The 22,415-nt window shown below is 45.9% G+C and overlaps 1 protein-coding gene across 1 annotated transcript; it reads left to right on the forward strand.

Moving 5' to 3' along the window:
* The first annotated feature begins 8,912 nt into the window (after nucleotides 1-8,912).
* Nucleotides 8,913-19,590, forward strand: LOC132810309 (gastrula zinc finger protein XlCGF8.2DB-like). Its single transcript, XM_060822643.1, has 2 exons — nucleotides 8,913-9,013; nucleotides 18,101-19,590. The coding sequence occupies exon 2, from the start codon at nucleotides 18,500-18,502 to the stop codon at nucleotides 19,421-19,423; it is 924 nt and encodes a 307-aa protein (XP_060678626.1). The 5' UTR covers nucleotides 8,913-9,013; nucleotides 18,101-18,499; the 3' UTR covers nucleotides 19,424-19,590.
* The last annotated feature ends 2,825 nt before the right edge of the window (nucleotides 19,591-22,415 follow it).

Below are 22,415 nucleotides of genomic sequence, written 5' to 3' on the forward strand. Positions count from 1 at the left end.
CGTGTTTATGCCGTCCCACTGCCTGTCTCTGGGACAGAGAGGCTGAGGGAGCAAAACTGGTTCATTTTTAACTGTCCCTTCCGTGTTGGACTGCCTGCAGTCCCTCAGCTCAGGGCCGTGGGGAGGACTCTCAGTGAGTGAAGGTTTCACTCGGATTCTCTTCATCTGCGACACTTGGGGCTCAGATGTTAACTGCTGCGCGGTAGCAACAAAGAAAGCGATGCCCACTTTGCAATAGACTTTCCGTAAGATTGCTGCGTGAAGACGATTTCTGAACACCAACAAGGATGCACAACAATGTGAATTTACCTGGGCGAAGAGTCCTCGGTGTCCATTTCTTTCTGTCCTGCCAGCACAGCATCTTTCTATCTCTCCGATAACAGACCTTTGGAGAAAGTTCACAATCAAAGTTGTTCATGTTCCCCGCGTTAGTATAACTGACACCTCTCACCCCAAGGGTTTCAGGGAGAGAGGGAGAAAGAGAGAGAGAGAGAGCAGAAGAGCGAATGGACTCTACCCTCCACCAACCCTAAATCCGCCCCCCCCCCCCCCTCCTCCCAGAACAACGTGCAAGTAGAAATAAACTGGTTTAATTATCTACCAGTGGAGATAGTCCAGTTCCTGGGGATGAGACAAACATCAGCGCCTCGGGGACAGAATGGCAAGCAGATTTTCTGGAAACGCTTTGCTGCTTGCAATTCTTGGAGCAATGTGGAATGTACTTCACACTGAGCAAGTTTCAGCTGGCTCAGAGTCTCCAATGTACATTGCTGTGTTTGCCGCCAGCACAGGGAGAGAACAATAGGAAGGACGTAGGAGTGAATAACGATCCGCGTGAGAGGGCGAATAACTGTTCATGGAGACTGTTAGTGGCTAACAATACGTAGTGTGTCATAGCAGACGAGGTGATAACAAGGAGTCGTTTGTGTGGTAGGGGTCAAGGACATGGGGGAGTTCAAGCCCTAAAGTTCTGGAACTCGATATTGAAGACCGGAGGGCTGGAAGGTCTCCAAGTGGAAAATGAGGTGTTGTTCTTTCATCTGGAGCTAGAACACTGCTGCAAGCCTGAGACAGAGATGTTGGCCAGGGAACAGGGTGATGTGTTAAAGTGGCAGACAACCGCCAGGTCAGGGCCTTTTTCCTCCGGGCAGAACCGGGATGTTCTGCGAAGCAGTCACCTAGTTTATGCTTCATGCTACATTGGGGAAACGACACTGCGAGCAGTGAATGCAGTGGACTAGGTTGTGGCAAAAGTGCTGCTTCACCTGGCAGGTATGTTTGAGCCCTTGGATATTCTGGAGGGGGCAGGTAAATGGGCAGGTGTTACACATTCGGCGGTTGCAGGCGAAAGTGACTTGGCACAATGGGAGGTGGGTGTGGGGTGTTGCGATTGAAGGAAGAGTGGACCCGAAGTGTAACCCCTGGCACAACGGGTGTGTGTTGGGACCATAACCCATTCTCTCCTATTCACTCAATGTCGTCTTTAGCAGCTTTCCCGTATAAAAGCGCTCTGTTCTGCACCTCGCCTTCTCATCTGCTTCCGAAAAAAGCTTGGGGCATAAATATTTCACAGTGATATACTGATCCAATGTGCACAGTCGAGTTGATACACTTGTGGAGATCTGCGTGGTCTTCTCCTGTTCTCTGTATCCTATGGTGAGGAGGGTAATGCTTGTCACTGGCCGCTCGGGTGTCAGAGACGAGTTTTAACCTTCCCTTCCGTGTTGGATTGCCTGCAGGCCCTCAGCTCAGGGTCGTGGGGATGACTCTCAGTGAGTGAAGGTTTCACTCGGATTCTCTTCATCTGGGACACTTGGGGCTCTCAAAAAGCACCTTGATGAAACGAGGTTGGGCTGTCTGGAGTACGAACGAGGCTGAAAACACGGAAGTGAAATGGTTGGAGATAGTGTTGAACAGGTTGACGTGAGCTGTGCGGTGTTTGAGGAATGTCAGCAATGAAGGTAGTTTGCAAAATTGGGTCAGCTTTCCTCAGAGAACCGAAGTTTTCCAAGTCATGTGGGACCGAGAAAAAGGAAGATAAAATGACATTATAAAGGACGTTTTCGTGCAGAGAGTGGTTCGGGTCAGATTTCCACTGTTGCGCTGGCTCCCTTGTGGAGCTCTGAGTTGTTTCGTGCTCTTCTGTCGGTGTGTTCTGACCTCATGTGAAACCTCTTCTCTCAGGATGGTAATGAACTGGTGAAGTTGAAACACATGACTTGCTGTTTTTGTCCATTTCCTGCGGTAAAGTAACAGACGCCCGTGTAACAAAATACTTTCTGCAGGATTGCTGTGTCAAGGCAAATTCTGAACACCAAACAGGCTGCGCAAGAAGGCACTCGTATCAATTTACCTGAGGGAAGACTCTCCGGTGTCCATTTCTGTCTGTCCCGATAGCACATCACCTTTCCATTTCTCCCATAACAGACCTTTGGAACAAGTTCAAAGTTGTCATTTGATGCATTCGTGTCAATGACGTCTCCTACCCCATGTGATAGTGAGAGGGAGCAGAAGAGCGAATGGGCTCTGCCTTCCACCAGCACAGCTTGCAAGTAGAAACAAAATGGATCAATTATCCGCTAGTGGAGAGAGCCCGGTCCCTGGGGACGGGACAAACAGCAGTGTCCTGGGAACAGGGAGACAGATTGAAAAGCAGATGTTCTTGAAACTCGTTGCTGCTTGAAATTCTGGGAGCAATGTACAATGTATTTCATACTGAGCAAGTCTCAGCTGCTTCTGGAGCTGGCTGCGCCCATGGCATGTAGCTCGTTGGTCTCAGGGTATGAACAGGTTGACGTGAATGGTGCCGTGCCTGAGGAGTGTCAACAATGAAGGTAGATTGGAAAGTTGGGACAGATCTCCTTGGACCTGTGGTTCTGTGGAGGAGGATCATAAGACACAGAATATAGAATAAAAGATTATAGTGTTATGCAACATAAATGATATATTGAAGAAACCTAGATTGCTGTTGAGTCTTTCATCTTTTAAAACGGGTTGTAGATTTCGATTCATTCATCTGTAAACCCCAGAACTTTTTAAAAGTCACATTCTCCAGGTAACCTAAGGTTCAATAAAAGGTGGTGACACCTCAGGTCAGACAATGCATGAAAGCTGTGAGGGTAGGGTCTGTCTGCATTCTTATCTTGAGTGAGACTGGTTCTATTTCCAAATATGTAATCCTGCAAACGCAGATTCACCCCAAAGACTTCTATATGTGAGTGCATGCATGAGAGAGAGTGGGTGAGTTTGCGTGTGCATGCTGGATATGATGTGTGTGTGTGTGTGTGTGTGTGTGATGGAATATAAGCATGTGAGATGGTGTGTGCGTGAGTTTGAGTGTGGGGATGTATTACTGCGTATCTGAGAGAGAGCAGGTCTATCAGAGAGGGTCTGCATGAGCGTGTGAGTATGTAAGAGAGTGTGCTTGTGTGTGTGAGTGTATTGTGTAGGTGGGTCTCCTGTAGTGTGAAATGAACCCAGTGTCTCGGCTGAGGCCATCCTCATGTGTTCTAAACTTGGCTATCAGCCTCTGCTCGGCCACTAGATCAAAGAGGGCTGAGGCACGAGAAAGGATGGGCGGGGGCACTGGTGGTGGTGGAGAAGGGAGAGAAATGGAGAGGGGCAGAGGTTGGGGAGTAGAGAATGACCGGGGTTCAGAGGGTTGGGGAGAGAATCGGGGTGCAGTGTGAAACGGGGAGAAAGGGCAGGGGGCAGTGGGTGGGGAGAAAATGGACAAGGGGCAGAATGTGAAGCGAGAGACAGCACAAATCCCACCTTTCCCAGGACTGGTGTCAGTGTCCCACGAACTGGAACCCACTCGTCCCATAGCAGATTTAAGGCAATCCTTTTTCAATATAAGCATGGCTAAGGCATATCATCCCTGCAGGCCATCACATCGACCTTCCCAACAGCATCCCACCCAGACCCACTCGATTAAGCCAGTTCCCCATGGCTATTTTCTGATGAAGTTTTTGCCCAAAACATCGAATATCCTGCTCCTCAGATGCTGCCTGACCTGCTGTGCTTTTCCAGCACACAGTCTCGACCCTAATCTCCAGCATCTGCAGTCCTCACCTTCGCACTGTAAGGGATGTATGTTATATTCTTAGTCTTTTAAATCTTTTAAAATCTTTTCCCCTCACCCTAAACCTATACCCTGTAGTTTTGGAATACCTCTACCCTGGGGAATGGACAGAAACATTGAGCAGCCAGACAAAATGCAAAAGGAATAACATGTCAAGGCACAGGGGAAAAACATTTCGACAAAAAATTGCTTTGGTATTTTTCTCTCGTATTCGCAGTTGGACACTTAAAATTTGTCATGATGTGGAGGTGCCCGTGATGGACTGGGGTGTACCAAGTTAAAAATCACACAACAGCAGGTTACAGTCCAATCGGCTTGTTTGGAAGCACTAGCTTTCGGAGCGCCGCTCCTTCATCAGGCGGTGGTGGAGTATAAGATCATAAATTCTGTGTCTTACGATCTTACACTCCACAATCACCCGGTGAAGGAGCAGCGCTCTGAAAGCTAGTGCTTCCAAATCAGTCTGTTGGACTCTAACCAGGTGTTTTGTGATTTTTAACTTTAAAATCTGTAACAACTTCCTGCATACTGAGCATGCTCCGCGGTGTCAGCAAAGCACTGCGCACATTCCTTGGTGCCCGCAGAAACTGTGCGTCAGCTCCTTTCCATTCACCAATGAAGAACCTTGGAGGACCGGAAAGAGACTGGTCCTCCTGCCAATCAGAGCCGGCCATTGTCGAAATGTGGCGATTGGACCGTGAGCTCTGAAGCTGCTGCTCCTCCTTCCTCTGTGAACTTTACCCCAGACTGTAACTTCCTTCCTCTGTCTCACTTTTGTAAGTACAACAGTCTGTTTATGACCAATTTTTCCATTTTTTGTTTCATTCTGGGGTTCAATTGTTTACATGCAGCAACTGAAAGGAAAGAGTGAATTGAGGCGTGGGGGAGGGGACAGACTCTGGAAAAGTTGATCCAGGTCTGTGTCTCAATTTGCAAACACATGGCAAATGAATTGACACAATCTAAAGCTTTTGATATTAAAAAACGCAGAGAAGAGGCGCATTGTTTAAATGGTGATTTGTTGAGATGTGGCGAAAGTGAGATGATGGAGATCAGAGTTGAAAAGTGTGGCGCTGGAAAAGCACAGGAGGTCAGTCAGCAACTGAGGAGGAGGAGAGTCAATGTTTTGGGCACGAGCCCTTCATCAGGAATGATGTGTGGATGGACAGAGGGGCCTCAGCGTCCTTCTACACCAGTCACTGTCTGTTGTCAGACAGGAGCAGCAAGCAATCAGCAAGGCCAGTGATATATTAGCAAGAGAAGTTGGGTTCACAAGTGGCGATGTCTTCCTGCAGTTAGATCAGTCATTGAATGTATTCAACGCTGAGTTCATTTGACTTTGAAGAACAAAGTGGATGGGTATTGGGGAAGGTGAGAAACTGGTTTTAAGACCAGTATAGAACAGTTACAGGGTCATACAGGACAGAAACAGACCATTAAGTCCAACTAGTCCATGCTGACTGTGTTCTGAAACTAAACTAGTCCCACCTGCCAGTGTTTGGTCCAGACTCTCTGAACCTTTCCTATTACAATTGCAACATTTAAGAGGCATTTGGATGGGTATATGAATAGGAAGGGTTTGGAGGGATATTGGCCGGGTGCTGGCAGGTGGGACTAGATTGGGTTGGGATATCTGGTCAGCAGGCACGGGTTGGACCGAAGGGTCTGTTTCCATACTGTACATCTCTATGACTCTATGTACTTATCCAAATGTCTTTTAAACACTGTAACTGTACCTGCATCCACCACCTCCTCTGGACATTGATACCACATGAGAACTATTCTCTGTCTTAAAATAAAAAGGTGCCCCTCATGTCTTTTTAAAACGCCATCCCATACTCCTAATTTCTTCGTCTCCGCCGCATCTGCTCCCAGGAGGACCAGTTCCAATACAGTAAAACCCAAATGGCCACCTTCTTCAAAGACCGCAATTTCCCCCCAGACGTGATCGATGATGCCCTCCACTGCATCTCCTCCACTTCCCGCTCCTCCGCCCTTGAGCCCCGCCCCTCCAATCGCCACCAGGGCAGAACCCCACTGGTCCTCACCTACCACCCCACCAACCTACACCCGGACTAACCAACCCAACCACCCGTGGCTCAACACTTCCACTCCTCCTCCCACTCCACCAAGGACATGCAGGTCCTGGGGCTCCATCGTCAGACCATAGCAACACGACGGCTGGAAGAAGAGCACCTCATCTTTCGCCTAGGAACCCTCCAACCACAACGGATGAACCTAGATTTCTCCAGTTTCCTCATTTCCCCTCCCCTCACCTTGTCTCAGTCAAATCCCTCAAATTCGGCACCGCCTTCCTAACCTGCAATCTTCTTCCTGACATCTCCGTCCCCACCCCCTCTCCGGCCTATCACCCTCACCTTGACCTCCTTCCACCTATCGCATTTCCAATGCCCCTCCCGCAAGTCCCTCCTCCCTACCTTTTATCTTAACCTGCTGGACACACTTTCCTCATTCCTGAAGAAGGGCTCATGCCAGAAATGTCGATTCCCCTGCTCTTTGGATGCTGCCTGACCTGCTGCGCTTTTCCAGCAACACATTTTCAGTTCTGCAAGGAAGTGTACAAACAACTGAACAGGAACACGACAGGCAACTACCAGAAGATCTGACCAAAGAGCACAACCGTGAACTGACAGCATTCATCAAGACTTCTGATCCAATCCTTCCAGAAGCTCAGCATCCACAGACGAGTTGAATCCGTGAACATGTCAGTATTCTACACCAGCATTCCTCACGATCATGGCATCACGGTAACAGCCTCAGTACTCAATACCAACAACTGCCAATCTCTGAGCACTGTCCTACAACTCATCCGCTTCATTCTCAACCACAACATTTTCACCTTTAACAACCAGTTCTTCATCCAGACACATGGAACAGCCATGGGGACCAAATTTGCACCCCAGTATGCCAACGCTTCATGCACAGTTTCGAACAAGGCTTTTTTTCTGCACAGGACCTCCAACCAACAATATACACTAGATATATGAATGACATTTCTTCCTCTGGACCCAAGGTGAGGAGTCACTGAAACAACGATCCTGTGGTATTAACAAGTTTCATCCCACCATCACACTCGTCACACTATTTAGTATCTGTCTCATTTTTGAACACATGCAGCTCTATCAAGGATGGATATCTCAGCACTTCTCTACACCGCAAACCCACGGATAACCTGACAGTGCTACACTTCTCTAGTGAAACATATTAAAACAGCCATTCCCTCTGGACAAGCCCTTCACATAAACAGGATCTGTTCAGGTGAGGAGGAACATGACAGACACTTTGAAGTACACAAACGTGCTCTCATTAGAACGGGGTACAATGCTCAACTCATCAACTGCCAGTTCCAATGTGTCACAGCAAGAAACTGTAATGACTTCCTTTAGGAGACAGACATGAGCTGCAACCAAAATGGTACCCTTTGTTGTCCAGTACTTCTCAGGAGCCGAAACACTACGCCACATTCTTCGCAGCCTGCAACACATTATTGATGAGGATGAGCACCTCGCCAAGACCTTCCCCATGACTCCACTTCTCGCCTTCAAACAACCACTAAACTTTACACAGATAATTGTTCGCAGAAAATCACCTAGCCTTCAGGACAACACGATACAACTCTGTCACGGCAGATGATGAAAGACGTATCAGAGTGTTGACACGCTTACCACCATTACACATGGGGACACCACCCACCATGAGTGCAGCAGGTACTCATGTGACTCAGCCAGCATTGTTTACCTCATACGTTGCAGGCAACAATGCCCTGAGTCTTGGTATATTGGTGAGACCGAGCAGAGGCTACAGCAACAAATGAACGGACACTGCACAACAATCACCAGCTAGGAGTGTTCCCTCCCAGTTGAACCTTGGACCTTCGGGTGACCATCCTTCAAGGTAGACTTCAGGATAGGCAAAAAAGGAAAGTGGCTGAGCAGAGACTGATAGCCAAGTTCAAAATCCATGGAGGTGGCCTCAACCAGGACTGTAGGTTCATGTCACACTACAGGTGACGCCACTACACTCTCTCTCTCTCTCACTCACTCACTCACTCACATACACCCTCACACAGACTTATACCCCATTATACTCTCTCACACACACATGATCACTCGGTTTCTCCTGCGCGCACACACACACAAATTTGTGGGTTGAATTTGTACTTGCAGAATCGCATTTTATTTTGCAGAAAAACGCATAAACGTAAGATTCTGTAATACCACGATAGAAATAGAATCCGTCTGACCTAACATTGGGACACAGACAGACTTTAACTTAACACCTTCAATGCATTATCTGATTGAGATGACACCTATTGTTAAAAGCTATCTTGAGAACGTAACTTTGAAAAGTTCTGGGATTTACAGATGTAGGAATCAAAACTAACATGGTCATTCTAAAAGATGGTAGAGGTCAGCTGAAGTTGTTTAATATTACATCTCATGACACTGCAATCCTGTTGCTATAAAGTCTGTGTGTTATGATTCTGCTCCACAACCAACCGATGAAGAAGCAGCGCTTCGAAAACTAGTGATTCCAAATTAACCTGTTGGACTAAAACCTGGCATTGTGTGAATTTTAACTTTGAAAATCTGTCAGTAATGCCAACATCTCCGTACTGCGCATGCTACTCGGTGTCAGCAACCCAGTGCGCATGTTCCACGGTGTCAGCAAAACATTACGCATACTCACGCAAAAGGCGGAAACACTCTGTGATCTTGTTTTGATGGACCAATGAGAAGCTCTGGAGGACCGGATGGAGACTGGTCCTCCTGCCGATCACAGCAAACCCATTGTCTGGATGCGGAAGTAGGACCATGAACTTCTGAAGTTGCTGCTGCTGTTCCTCTCTCTCTGAATGAAGATTGAGCTTCACCCCAGACTGCAACTTCCTTCCTCTCTCCAACATCTGTGAGTACAGCACGCTCTTTTCTCAACCCCTTTTCCATTCAGGAACTGAAGGGAAACGGAGTGAATCCAGGGAGGGGAGAGACTCTGGGAAAGTTAGTCCAGGTCTTTTTTCAATGGAAAATACAGGAGAATTGACATTTCAGGCTCGAGCCTTGCATCAGAAATGATGTGTGGATGTACAAAGGAGTCTCTGCGTCCTTCTAATCCAGTCAGTGCAAGTTGTCAGACAAGTGCAGCAATAGTGAGCAAGGCAAGTGGGATATTAGCAAGAAGAATTGAGTTGAGAAGTGGGGACGCCTTCCTGCAGTTTGGGAGTAACTGAATATATCCAAGGCTGAGTTCATCTGATTTTCGAACAACAAAGAAGTGATGGTTATGGGGGAGGCAAGACCAGTACAAATCAGTTATAGAAACAGACCCTTCAGTCCAACTAATCCACGCTGACTATGTTCTCAAACTAAACTGGACCCACCTGCCTGTGTTAAACCTATATCCCTCTGAATCTTTTATATTGGAGTCATAGAGATGTACAGCACAGAAACAGACCCTTCGGTTCAATTTGTCCATGCCTACCAGTTATCCTAATGTAGTCTATTTGCCAGCCCCGGGCCCATATCCCTTCTATTATAGACCAATCCAAATGCCTTTTTAAATTCTGTAATTATACCAGTCTCCACCACTTCCTCTGGCTGGTCATTTCATATATGCACTATTGTGTGAAAAGGCTCCCCTTAGAGGTTCACCTACCTCCCAACTCCTTTACTCAGTGCTGTAATCGATGAAGGAAAGCATACCTTCAAGGAACTATGAACCTGCACTCCAAGGTCTCTGTTCAGCAACACACCCCAGGACTTTACCATAAAGTGTATAAGTCCTGCTCTGATTTGCTTTTCCAAAATCCAGTGCTTCACATTTATTTAAAATCAACTTCATCATTCATGTACTAATCCAAATGTCTTTTAAATGTTCTAACTGTATCTGCATCCACCCCTTTGTCTGGAAATTCATTCCACACACAAACCACTCTCTTGGGGACGGAATAAATGGAGACCGTCATGTCCTTTTATAATCTTTCTCCTCTCTTTCTTTCAAAATTTGCTCCGTAGTCTTGAATTCCCAGCCTAGAGAAAGGATTTTGGCCATTCACCTCATCTATACCCCTCACGATTTTATAATCCTCCTCTGCTCCAGTGGAAAAATTTCCAGCCTATTAACCTGAATGTAGGTATATTCATGGCAGGTCAGGCAGCATCCGAGGAGCTGCCTGACCTGCTGTGCTTTTCCAGCACCACTCTAATCTAGACTCTGGTTTCCAGCATCTGCAGTCCTTGTTTATACCCTTTAGATCATATCTACTTATGATCTGTTCAATGCTGGTGCAAACCTGACAGGCTAAATGGCCTATTCCTGCTCCCAATTTGCACACTCCTAGTCCAGGACAGCAAGAGACCATAAAACACAGGAGCAGAAATTAGGCCTCTCAGCCCATCAGGGCTGCTCCACTATTAGGTTCTGGCTGATCAGTTTCTCAATCCCATTCTCCCACTTTCTCTCTGTAACCCTCGATCCCCTTGATACTCAAGAACCATCTATCTACATCTGAAATCTACTCCGTGACCTGGCCTCCACAGCCTTCTGTAGCAATGAATTCCACATATTCACCACTCACCGGCTGAAAATGTTTCACCTTATCTTTGTTCTAAAAGATATTCCTTTTACTCTGATGCTGTGCCCTCAGGTCCTAGACTCTCCTACCAATAGGAACATCTTCCCCTGAACTCTGTCCAGGCCAGTCAGAATTCTGTCTGTTTCAATTTGATCTCCACCTCCCCCGAGTGAGAGTCTGTTAATCAGGATGAACCACACCCTTCAGGATGAGTTACAGCAGGAATTAGGTTCAGCAAAGTCAGAATGGAGGAAGTGATTGTAGGATGGAGATTCTCAGCTTTTAGGGGATGAGAGAGGAAACAAAGTTCAATATAAATTAGAATTGATCGGATGGGCTGATGGGCCAAGGAGTGGCAGAATGAGTTTAATTTAGATAAATGTGAGGAGTTTCATTTTGTAAGGCAAATCAGGGCACGACCTACATAGTTAAAGGAGAGTGTTGCTAAACAAAGTGTCCTTGCAGGTTCATAATTCCTTGAAAGTGGAATTGCAGGGAGACAGGATAATGAAGAAGGCATTTGGTACACTTTCCTTTATTGGTCAGAGCATTGAGTACAGGGGTTGGGAGGTCATGTTAGGCCACTTTTAGAAAACTGTGTGCAATTCCAGTTGCCGCCCTCTGGAAGAATGTTGTGAAACTTAAAAGGGTTCAGAAAAGCTTTACAAAGATGTAGGCAGAGTTGGAGGGTTTGAGCGATAGGAAGATGCTGAATACGCCAGGGATAATTTCCCTGGAGCATTGGAGGCTGATGGGTGGCCTTAAAGAAGTTTATAAGGGGTATGGATAGGTTGGACAACCAAACTCTTTTCCCCATGGTAGGCGACTCCAAACCTAGAGGGCATAGGTTTCACGTGAAAGGGGAAAGATCTAAAACTGACCTGAGGGACAACTTTTTCACACGGGGTAGTGCATGTTTGGAATGAGCTGCCAGAGGAAGTGGGGAGGCTGCTACAATTACCCATCCAGATGCCTTTTAAACGTTGTATGTGAATAAGAAGAATTTAGAGGGATACAGGCCAAATGCTGGCAAATGGGATTAGATGAGTTTCGGATATCTGGTCAGCAAGGATGAGTTGGACTGAAGGCTGTGTTTCTGTGCTGTATGACTTTAATCATCTTGCGTGAAAGCAGAAGTGTTGTTGTGAAGAGTGGACTTTCAGAGCAGCTTTCAAAGATGTTTTGCCTTTACTGAAGCAGAAGAAGTTACAATGAAATATTTAATTGGTGAGACAGCAACTGAGTACATGAGTACTTCTAGGATTTTGGTGGAATGTGGGAATTCATTGCACTGTGGGGGTGAAGTGCTTTAAGGCTTACCAGCAGTAAGGACAGTGTGCTGATTGGGGTGCCCAGTGAAGGGCTAGGTGGAATTTTGAGTTAAACTGCTCATTTCTGTTAGCCTTCGATGTTTTGTTTCCAATGCTATCCATCAGGAGCGGTGAATGAGTAACTGGTATTGTTAGAAGCCTTACAGTTTTCAGTACTGCAGGAATTGCATTATTTCATCAGCATTGTAAAGGTTACTGGCAGCAGCAGGAGGTGTGGGCTGTATTCACTAGAAATGATTAAGCATTTAGATCACATACATACAAGAGGGCTGGGGCGGGGGGACTTGTCTTTTGATTTGCAGAAGGTGGGAGATTCTGGGAGCTGTGATCTGAGGCAAACACAACTGCGGTAAATCATAGAAGTCCTACAGCGTGGAAGCAGGCCAATCAGCCCATCAAGTCCATTCTGACCCCTCCAGAGAGCATCCTGCTCCCGCCCCTACCCCTCAGGGAATCAAGGGTAGTCGGGATAATGCAAGTAAGAAGAGGTGAGATGATGGATAGATCAGTCACGATCTTAATAAATGGTGAAGCAGCTTAACAGGCCAAATGGCCTACTCCTGCTTCTATTAAGACGAAACTATAACCCAGCATTTCCCATTGGCTAAGCCACCTAACCTGTACATCCCTGGGCACTATGGGCAATTTAGTAAGGCCAATCCAAATCAAGGTAGATAAGCAATGTAGTGATGTGGAAAATGGACATCAGAGAACAATAGAAAGGAACAAGGAGAATAAACGTACCAGCAATTAAAACTGGATTCAAAAGATTACAAACAATAAAACTAAAAGGTCAGTGTCTGACTGTGTGCTTGTTATGAAGGTGTAGAGGTACTGTACCTTGAAGAGAGTTTAAAAATCGAGCAGAACAAAGTGTTCTAAACAAGATGAGAATGTAATATTTGGTCAACACAAATAGAGCAACTGGGTTGCCATGAGGCACAAACAAATTTAAATTTGGCCAATCAGTTTAAATTTTGCCCCAAAATACCAAAGTCCAATCAAGTTTGAATTAAGTATTTTGATAATATTAACACCAATAAAATGATCCGATGTTTGGACTATAAAACTGGGCATTTCTGTGAGTTTTAAAATTCTCTGTTGGACGTAAAGAGTAAAGTTGTTAAATGTTTACTTTTAAATATTTACCTTTGGGATAGTTCTTTGCCTCTCGAACTTTTACAGATTACTGCATGGGGTGAATCATCTCTATATTGCTGGTTTAATTGAGCAGAGGGGGTTACCCGTGTCGTAATAGCGCTGCAACGTAACAAAAGTGAATGAATTGACTGCTCACATTGAAGAGAATAATTATGATCTGAGACTCCTTACAGAGACATAGCTTCAGGGTGACAAGGATTGGATCCTAAATATTGAGGGCAGATGTGGCATTCAAGTCGAATGCGAAGCTAGGTAAAGGTAGAGGGTTGACACTGCTAATCAAAGCAACTGACCACAGGGTAGTCTGGTGTCAGCTCGGATTTCTGGTTTCTTTGTCCTTGGTTGATCTTCCTGTTCCCACACAGTTGTTGTCTGTTCTCAGCTGTGCTTCATTTCTGCTGAAGCTTTAACCTCCTTTGACACCTTCTGGAACAATAAAACATTCACTCAATCAAAGTCCAACCTACAGTCTCCCAGCCTGTAAACCATCCAGACACAGAATCATATTACCAGAAAATATAACAGAAAAGCGAAAAATTAGAATTAAATAGGTGTTTGTGTTTGTTCATTGGCAAGTAAACTAGAAATAGGGGTCTGCTAGGATTCTTATAGTGCCCTAATTGAAGAATTCTCTCTCCCTTACATCTAAGTATTAGCACCCAGCTATGATTTATAACAATATTTACATCAACAGAAATAAAGCATCTGTTATGCAATACAGTATGGAACTAGACTTTTTCTCTCTCTCATGTACGCGACACACACACACCCACACACGTCTATGGGGTGTATTTGTATTTGCAGATACATTGTGCATTTTGCTCAAAAAATGCACAATCTGCAGGCAGACAATACATGAAATATTTTATAAATTCCACTTTGGAAATAGAACCAGTCTGACTCAAAAACTGGGATACAGACAGACTCTGGCCTCACACCTTTAATGCATTGCCTGAGTTGAGTTGTCATCTTTTCTAATAAAACCTTAAGTTATCTCGAGTAGGTGTCTTATTAGAAGTTCTGGGATTTACATATTAATGACACCAGCAACTCATTCTAAAAGATGAAAGACTTTACAATCCAGGGTTCTTCAATGTATCATTTCAGTGGCATGACTCTGTAATGTTTTGCTGTAAACTCCGTGTATTATGATCTTATACTCCACAACCACCTGAAGAAGGAGCAGCGCTCCAAAAGCTAGTGCTTCCAAATAAACCTGTTGGACAGGTGTCATGTGATTTTTATCTTTGCCCAGGTTAGGGTGGATTGGCCCTGCTAAATTACCCACAGTGTTCAGGGTTTTGCGGGTGTGGGAGAATTGTTAGAAGCGATTTGATGCCACCTTCTCGTGACTGTCTGTGTGAACTTTGGTATGTTCTCCCCCTTCTGTCTGCGCAGGTTACCTCTGGGTGCTCCGGTTTCCTCCCACAGTCCAAACATCAGCAGTTTCAGATGGATCGGATTCTTATGGTACCAAACTGGAGGAATTCTCTCTCCCTTACATCTAACTATTAGTACCCAACTCTGATTTATAACAACATTTACAGAAATAAAGCATTTGTTATCAAAATAGACATAGAGACAAACAGCATAGACATCAACATTTGCTTTCTCTCATGCATGCATATAAGTGTAAAGGGTGAATTTGTATTTGCAGAATTATATTTTTACACACATAGAACATTACAGCGCAGTGCAGACCCTTCAGCCCTCAATATTGCATCGACCTGTGGAACCAATCTGAAGCTCATCTAACCAACACTATTCCATTCTCGTTCAGATGCCTATCCAATGACCATTTAAATGCCCTTAAAGTTGGCGAGTCTACTACTATTGGAGGCAGTATGTTCCACACCTCTACTACTGAGTAAAGAAACTACCTCTGACCATCTGTCCTATATCTATCACCCCTCAATTTAAAGTTATATCCCCTCGTGCTAGCCGTTGCCATCCAAGGAAAAAGGCTTTCACTGTCCAGCCTAACTCTCTGATTATCTTCTGTCTCACTTAAGTCATCTTTCAACCTTCTCCCTAAAGAAAACAGCCGCACGCCCGTCAGCCTTTCCTCCTAAGACCTTCCCTCCATACCAGGTAACATCCTAGTAAATCTCCTCTGAACCTTTCCCAAAGCTTCCACATCCTTTCTATAATGCGGTGACCAGAACTGTACGCAATACTCCAAATCTGGCCGCACCAGAGTTTTGTACAGCTGCAGCATGATTTCATGGTTCTGAAACTCAATCCCTCTACCAACAAAAGCTAACACACTGTATGCCTTCTTAACAGCCCTATCAACCTGGGTAACTTTCAAGGATCTACGTACTTGGAAACAGAGGTCTCTCTGCTCATCTACACGACCAAGAATCTGACCATGAGCCCAGTACACTCATTCCTGTTGCTCTTTCCAAAGTGAATCACCTCACACTTTTCCACATTAAACTCCATTTTGAACCTCTCAGTCCAGCTCTGCAGCTTATCTATGTCCCTCTGTAACTGCCAACATCCTTAGTCAGTATGCACAACTCTACCGCCTTTAGTGTCATCTGCGAATTTACGAACCCACCTTCTATGCCCTCATCCAGGTCATTTATAAAATGATGAAGAGCAGTGGACCCAAAACAGATCCTTGTGGTACCTCACTAGTAACTGAACTCCAGGATGAATATTTCCCATTAACCACCACCCTCTGTCGTCTTTCAGCTAGCCAATTTCTAATGCAAAACTTTGATTTGTTCAAAAAATGCGCAAAATGCTGGCAGTCAATGCAGGCAGTGAATGCATATAATAGTTTGTAAATTTCACTTTGGAAACCGAACCTGTCAGATTCAAAATTGGGATACAGACTGACTGTGACCTCGTACCTTTAATGCATTGTCTGAGCTGAGGTGTCACCTTTTGTTACAAACCTTAAGTTATCTCGAGAAGGTGATTTGTTAGAAGTTCTGAGATTTACATATTAATGATTCCTACAACCCATTCTGAAAGATTAAAGACTGATGGTTTGCCACGTCTGTATGTTGAGTTTCTCTCTGGTGTTGGTGTCAATGCCTTGACCCCGGGTCTGGTCGTTTCTAAAGACGCTGTATTGCAGGTTTATCCTGAATTTAGACAGTTTTTCTTTGCTTTCCAAAATCAGATCTGCTCACACTGAGCAGTATCCCAATGTTGTGAAAGATGTGAACTTTCAGGTAGTGTTATTCAAAAGAGATGTTTTTACTTTTTTGGCCCTGTAAGATCCTGAATTAGCACCCTTCAGGAGAATTAGAGTGGAGTGAGAATGGATGGGGGGGGGGGGGTGGGATGGTGCTTTCAATTTTGTAGAATAACAAACGAAAAGATTGTTCTGCAGAAAAAGAATTGCTTGTTGTGAATTTCTACCCTGGACTGATGTGAAAGTGAAGATTTGAGACCGCCCAGGGAATCCCTTGTGGACTCAGACCTGTAAAGCCTCTCTCTTGGTTCGTCCCGGAAATCGTACTGTTTGGAAGTCTGGAATAAAAACTTGTTAGTTATGGACAGTTTAGTATAATTTTAGTTATCTCCTTTATTCACTAATAGCATCACTGTGACAACATAACATTGATACCTATAAGCTAAACTAACTAGGTTCTAATAATCTAGGAGAGTAGGTTACCAGCTGTCCAGATGCCCAGCAGGCGACTCCAATGTATTGATACAAAGTGGCTTCCTTTCTACAAAAGTTTGAAAAAGGAATTGCATGTTCTTAATTAGACAGATAACAGTGAAAGACAATAATTCATAAGGAAGAAAAGCTCATTGACAGATCTGTGAAGCTTGACTAATCACTCCTACAGGCCCGAAGCCATTCGTCAGGTGGGAAAAACAGCTGAGTTAGGCGCCTGCGAGCGAGATAACCTCCTCTCATAAAGAGGTATCAGTCTCAGCTAATTGGAGAGTTCACAAGATAACCTCGCACAGCTCACATGTCAGATACAGTTGTTTTATAAAACAGCTTCTTAGTAAGGAGGGCAAACGTTCAATCATAAAATGGTTTCCCGACACATTGTGCAAGAATCTCTTCAATATCCGACCGAGAATAATTTCTAAGCTGGGAGCAGACTCCTGCTTTTTAAGCCCTAAATCATTCTGTCCCTGAGGCTGAGATGTTACCGTGAGGTTTCATTTCAACTGATTCATTCGTCTTCGAATGGAACATGCCTTCTTTTCAAGTTTGTGATTGAAATTCGAATAAGACATAAGATCTGATTAGTTAGAATTGATAGTGGGGCAGTCTGTAAAGTCTGTAAAAACAGCAAGTAAGTTAAAGCTTTATCAATATTTCCTTTCACAGAGTTTGCATTTCATAACCAGAATTGGCTACTCAAAAGCACCAAAAAGTCTCGAAGCGCAATTAAAGTCAATCCATAGCAGCTAAGCACTAAGAGTTAATTTTCTACTGGATTCAACAGGCTCAGCACTAAAATGGTGTCCTTTTGAACTCTCAGGTCAGGGTTTTGTAACAGCAAAGATTTATTTTCTCTGGGACTGCCCTGCTTGCAAGGGGTATAAGAATCCATTATAACTGACAGCAACTGACCGTTAATTACAAAGCTTTTGATAGTACCGAGTTTCGTTTCAGGGTCAGAATCAAACACGGTCATTAATTTCACAAGGGAATGGCTGTGAATGTTATCACTTGGTGTCCTGTTCATACAGATTCACTGATGCTAAGGCAAACGTTCTTAATTGTCTTACAGCATCCTGTTATCACTTGGTAAGCCCAGGTGTCCCTATCTTTTGCATTCTTTCGGATCCCCCCTTTTCTGAGCCTTGCTGTCTGTCTATTTTCTAGTGCAATAAATGTGTTCTATAATTCAGCATTACATTGAGTCTAAATGTTTAAAGACAAGTTTTAAGGCTATAGACCTTCTCAGTGACAATGATGACTTTTGTAATCTCTTTTTACAGAGTATTTGATATGAAAACTGAAGTTTAAAAAACAACAGATGAAGGGCTTATGCCCAAAACACCGACTCTCCTGCTCCTCAGATGCTGCCTGACCTGCTGTGCTTTTCCACACTTTTCGACTCGGACTCCCAAGCGTCTGCTGTCCTCAATTTCAAGTCAATGTCTGACAGTCGTTCAGTCCATTGGGCCTGTAACGAGTTTTGACTAAGATTCTGTGAGAAGGAGCAAAGTTTTTTGGTCCCTGTTTCAGTACGTTTTCAGCATCAGTGGGACGGAATGAGAGATCCTACTGTTACAGTGCACTGAGTGTGGAACCTAAAACAGTTATTCAGCCTGGAAAGAGGAATTCACGGTGGGGAGGGACTGTACACATGTTTGTGTACCGCTGAAGCTTCAGCCATGGAGAAACCCGAGGAATCCCTCCCCGTGGAGAAATCTTGGAAGTGTGGCGACTGTGGGAAAGGCTTCCATGTCCCGTCTGTCCTGGAGGCTCATCGGCGCAGTCACACTGGGGTCAGGCCATTCTCCTGCCCTGAGTGTGGGAAGGGGTTCAGCAGTTCCTCCACCCTGCTGAGGCACAGACGGGTCCACACAGGGGAGAGGCCCTTCAGCTGCTCCGAGTGCGGGAAGGCCTTCAGCAATTCCTCTGACCTACTGAAGCACCAGCGTGTCCACACCGGGGAGAGACCATTTGCCTGCCCAGAGTGCGGGAAGGGGTTCAGCAGTTCCTCCGCCTTGCTGACCCACCAGTGGGTCCACACAGGGGAGAAGCCCTTCAGCTGCCCCAAGTGTGGGAAGGCCTTCACCCAGGCCTTTTCCCTGCTGAGGCACCAGAGTGTCCACACCAGGGAGAGACCATTCGCCTGCCCAGAGTGCGGGAAGGGGTTCAGCGATTCCTCTGCCCTGCTGACCCACCGGCGGGTCCACACAGGGGAGAGGCCTTTCAGCTGTCCTGAGTGTGGGAAGGCCTTCACACATGCCTCCAACCTGCTGACCCACCGGTGGGTCCATACCAGGGAGACGCCCTTCAGTTGCCCCGAGTGTGGGAAGGCCTTCAGCAATTTCTCCCACGTGGTGATCCACCGGCGGGTCCACTCCGGGGAGAGGCCATTCACTTGTCCTGAGTGCGGGAAGGCCTTCAGCAATTCCTCTGACCTACTGAAGCACCAGCGGGTTCACACCGGCAAGCGGCCCTTCAGCTGCCCTGTGTGTGGGAAGGCCTTCACCCAGTCCTGCAACTTGCAGAGGCACCAGCGGGGGCACCAGCGCTCCCAACAATCGGATTCTGCCGGTGAGGCTGCTGTGGGTCACCCCCAGGACTGAACCTCCTGCCCAGTCTGACAGTGGGAGAGTTGGTGGGCTTGTTTTGTTTTCTGCTGGACAGCACCCACTCCCACGGTGGCTCAGTGGTGAGTAGCATTGCCTCCCAGTGCCAGGGACCTGGCTTTGATTCCACTATTGGGGCAACTATCTGTGTGGAGTTTGCACATTCTCCTCCTGTGCCTGTGTGGGGTTTCCTCTGGGTGTTCCGGTTTCCTCCCACAGTCCAAAGGTGTGCAGGCAGGGTGGATTGGCGAAGCTAAATTGTCCCAGTGTTCAGGGATGTGTAGGTGTGGTGTATTAGTCAGGGGAAATGTCGAGTAATAGGGTAGGGAAATGGGTCTGGGTGGGTTACTCTTCAGAGGGTCAGTTTGAACTTGTTGGGCTGAAGGACTTGTGTCCCCACTGTAGGGATTCTGTGATTCTATGAACGCTGCTGCTCATTGAGCCCGGGACTGCGCATTCCCACTGAAACAATCTGCACAAACCTAAGCCTGCAAGGCCATTGGAGCAGAAGTTAGGCCATTCAGCCCATCGAGTCTGCTCTGCCATTCGTTAGAGACAAAAATAAACTGCAGATGCTGGAATCCAGAGTAGGCAAGCAGGAGGCTGGGAGAACACAGCAAGCCAGGCAGCAGCAGCAGTGAAGTCAGTGTTTCAGGTATTAACCCAAATCATTGACTTCTCTACCAGAAATGATTTACCAGGATGTTGCCGAGAGGTTGAATAGACTGGGGCTGTTTTCGCTGGAGTGTCAGAGGTTGTGGGGTGACCTTATATGGGCTTATAAAATCATGAGGGGTATGGATAGGGTAAATAATCTCCCTGGAGGTTGCACAGTCCAGAACCAGAGGGTTTATGGTGAGAGGGGAAAGATTTAAATGGGACCTAAAGGGCAACCTTTTCATCCAGAGGGTGATGCATGTATGGAATGAGCTGCCAGAAGAAGTGGTGGAGGCTGGTACAATGACAGCTTTTAACTGGCATCTGGATGGGGACATGAATAGGAATGGTTGAGGGGGATGTAGGCCAAGTGCTGGAAACCGATCCTTTGGTCCAACTCATTCATGCTGACCAGATATCCGAAATTACTCTAGTCCCGTTTGCCAGCACTTGGCTTGTATCCCTCTAAACTCTTCCTGTACATACACCCATCCAGGTGCTTTTCGATTAGATTCCCTGCAGCTTGGAAACAGGCCCTTCGGCCCAACACGTTCTCACCGACCCTCCGAAGAGTAACCCACCCTAACACTACAGGCAACTTAGCATGGCCAATTCACCGAACCTGCACATCTTTGTGACTGTCGGAGGAAACCCGCGCAGAGATGGGGAGAGTGTGCAAACTCCACACGCAGTTGCCAGAGGCTGGAATCGAACCTGGGAACCCTAGTGCTGTGAGGCAGCAATGCTAACCACTGAGCCACCGTGTCACCCAAGGCTTGTGCATGTTGACATTGTCCCAGCATCCACTACTTCCTTTGGCAGCTCACTGCATCCATGCACCACCCTCTGTATGAAAAAGTTGCCCCTCGCGTCCCTTTTAAAATGTTTCTCCTTTCACTTTAAACCTATTCCCGCTAGTCCTGGACTCGCAGGGAAAAGACCTTGACTATTTACCCTATCCGTGCCCCTCATGGCTTTTTAGACCTCGATAAGGCAACCCCTCAGCCTCTGAGACCCCAGGGTAAACAACCCCAGCTTATTCAGCCTCTCCCTGTCCCTCCAAACCTTTCCTACTCATGCACTTATCCAAATGTCTTTTAAATGTTGTAATTGTGCCCATGTCCACCACTTCCTCTGGAGGTTCATTCCACACGTGAACCACACTCTCCACATGTCTTTTTGTCAATCTCTCTTCTCTCACTAAGTTTGTGCCCCCTGGACTTGAATCTCCCATTCTAGCGAAGAGACAATTACCATTAACACTATCTATGCCCCTCATGATTTTACAAAACTCACCTCTCAACTTCCTCTGCTGCAGCGGAAAAAAAAATCCAGCCTTAATTCCAATTCGCTAATAATAGTGCAGCAATGATTTCAGGTCTTTGTGTGTGTCAAGGATCTCTCCTTTCTAAGCCAATGCAGTCCCTCTTATGTTCACCTGATCTTAAAATGAATGGTGCCCTATTCATTTAAAATGTGTGTTTTCTGGGCAAAGTCAGTCCTGGTGGGGAAATAGCCGGTGACGTCTTATTCTGGGAGGCTGCTTCTGACCAGGTTTAGATTAGATTAGACTAGATTACTTACATTGTGGAAACAGGCCCTTCAGCCCAACAAGTCCACACCGACCCTCCGAAGAGCAACCCACCCAGACTCATTCCCTCTGCACCTAACACTACAGACAATTTAGCACGGCCAATTCACCTGACACACTTTTGGCCTGTGGGAGGAAACCCACACAGCCATGGGGAGAATGTGCAAACTCCACACAGACGGTTTGTATGCTCTGTTTTGAGATGTAGGAGTAGAATTTCACAATAAAAGATGAATGCAGCCTTTATTCATGACTCATTATTAAAGACACTTTCTGCATTTACAAATGTGATTCAGAAGCTTCTACAAATGAATCTTTAATGTCAGTCAGGATTTTGAGAGTCACTGTGGCTCTGTCACAGCACAGGGGAGGACTCTTTTTCAGACAGAAAAGAATCCTGCAGAAAACTCTCCCACATCAGATGACCAAAACCAACATGTTTGTAACAAGCTGTGAAACTTGAAAGGGCTCTGAAAAGATTGACAAGTATGTTGGTAGGGTTGGAAGGTTTGAGCCACAGGAAGGGATTGAATAGGCAGGGGCTATTTTCACTGCAACATCGGAGGCTGAGGGGTGACCTCAGATTTATAAAATCCATGAGGATCTTTTAGGCAGAGGTATCCCAGGAGTGATAAATTTGGCCAAACCACAAGGTCTTTTCCCCTGGGTGGGGGGGAATCCAGAACTAGAGAACAGAGGTTTGGGTGAGAGGGGGAAAATTTAGAAGGGACCTCAAAGGGA

The sequence above is a fragment of the Hemiscyllium ocellatum genome, unplaced genomic scaffold (assembly GCF_020745735.1).
Source record: "Hemiscyllium ocellatum isolate sHemOce1 unplaced genomic scaffold, sHemOce1.pat.X.cur. scaffold_1614_pat_ctg1, whole genome shotgun sequence".
In the NCBI taxonomy this organism is placed as follows: Eukaryota; Metazoa; Chordata; class Chondrichthyes; order Orectolobiformes; family Hemiscylliidae; genus Hemiscyllium; species Hemiscyllium ocellatum.

Bases quoted from the DNA above. Each gene is read 5' to 3' on its own strand.
- LOC132810309 (XM_060822643.1), top strand. From the start codon at position 18,500: ATGGAGAAACCCGAGGAATCCCTCCCCGTGGAGAAATCTTGGAAGTGT.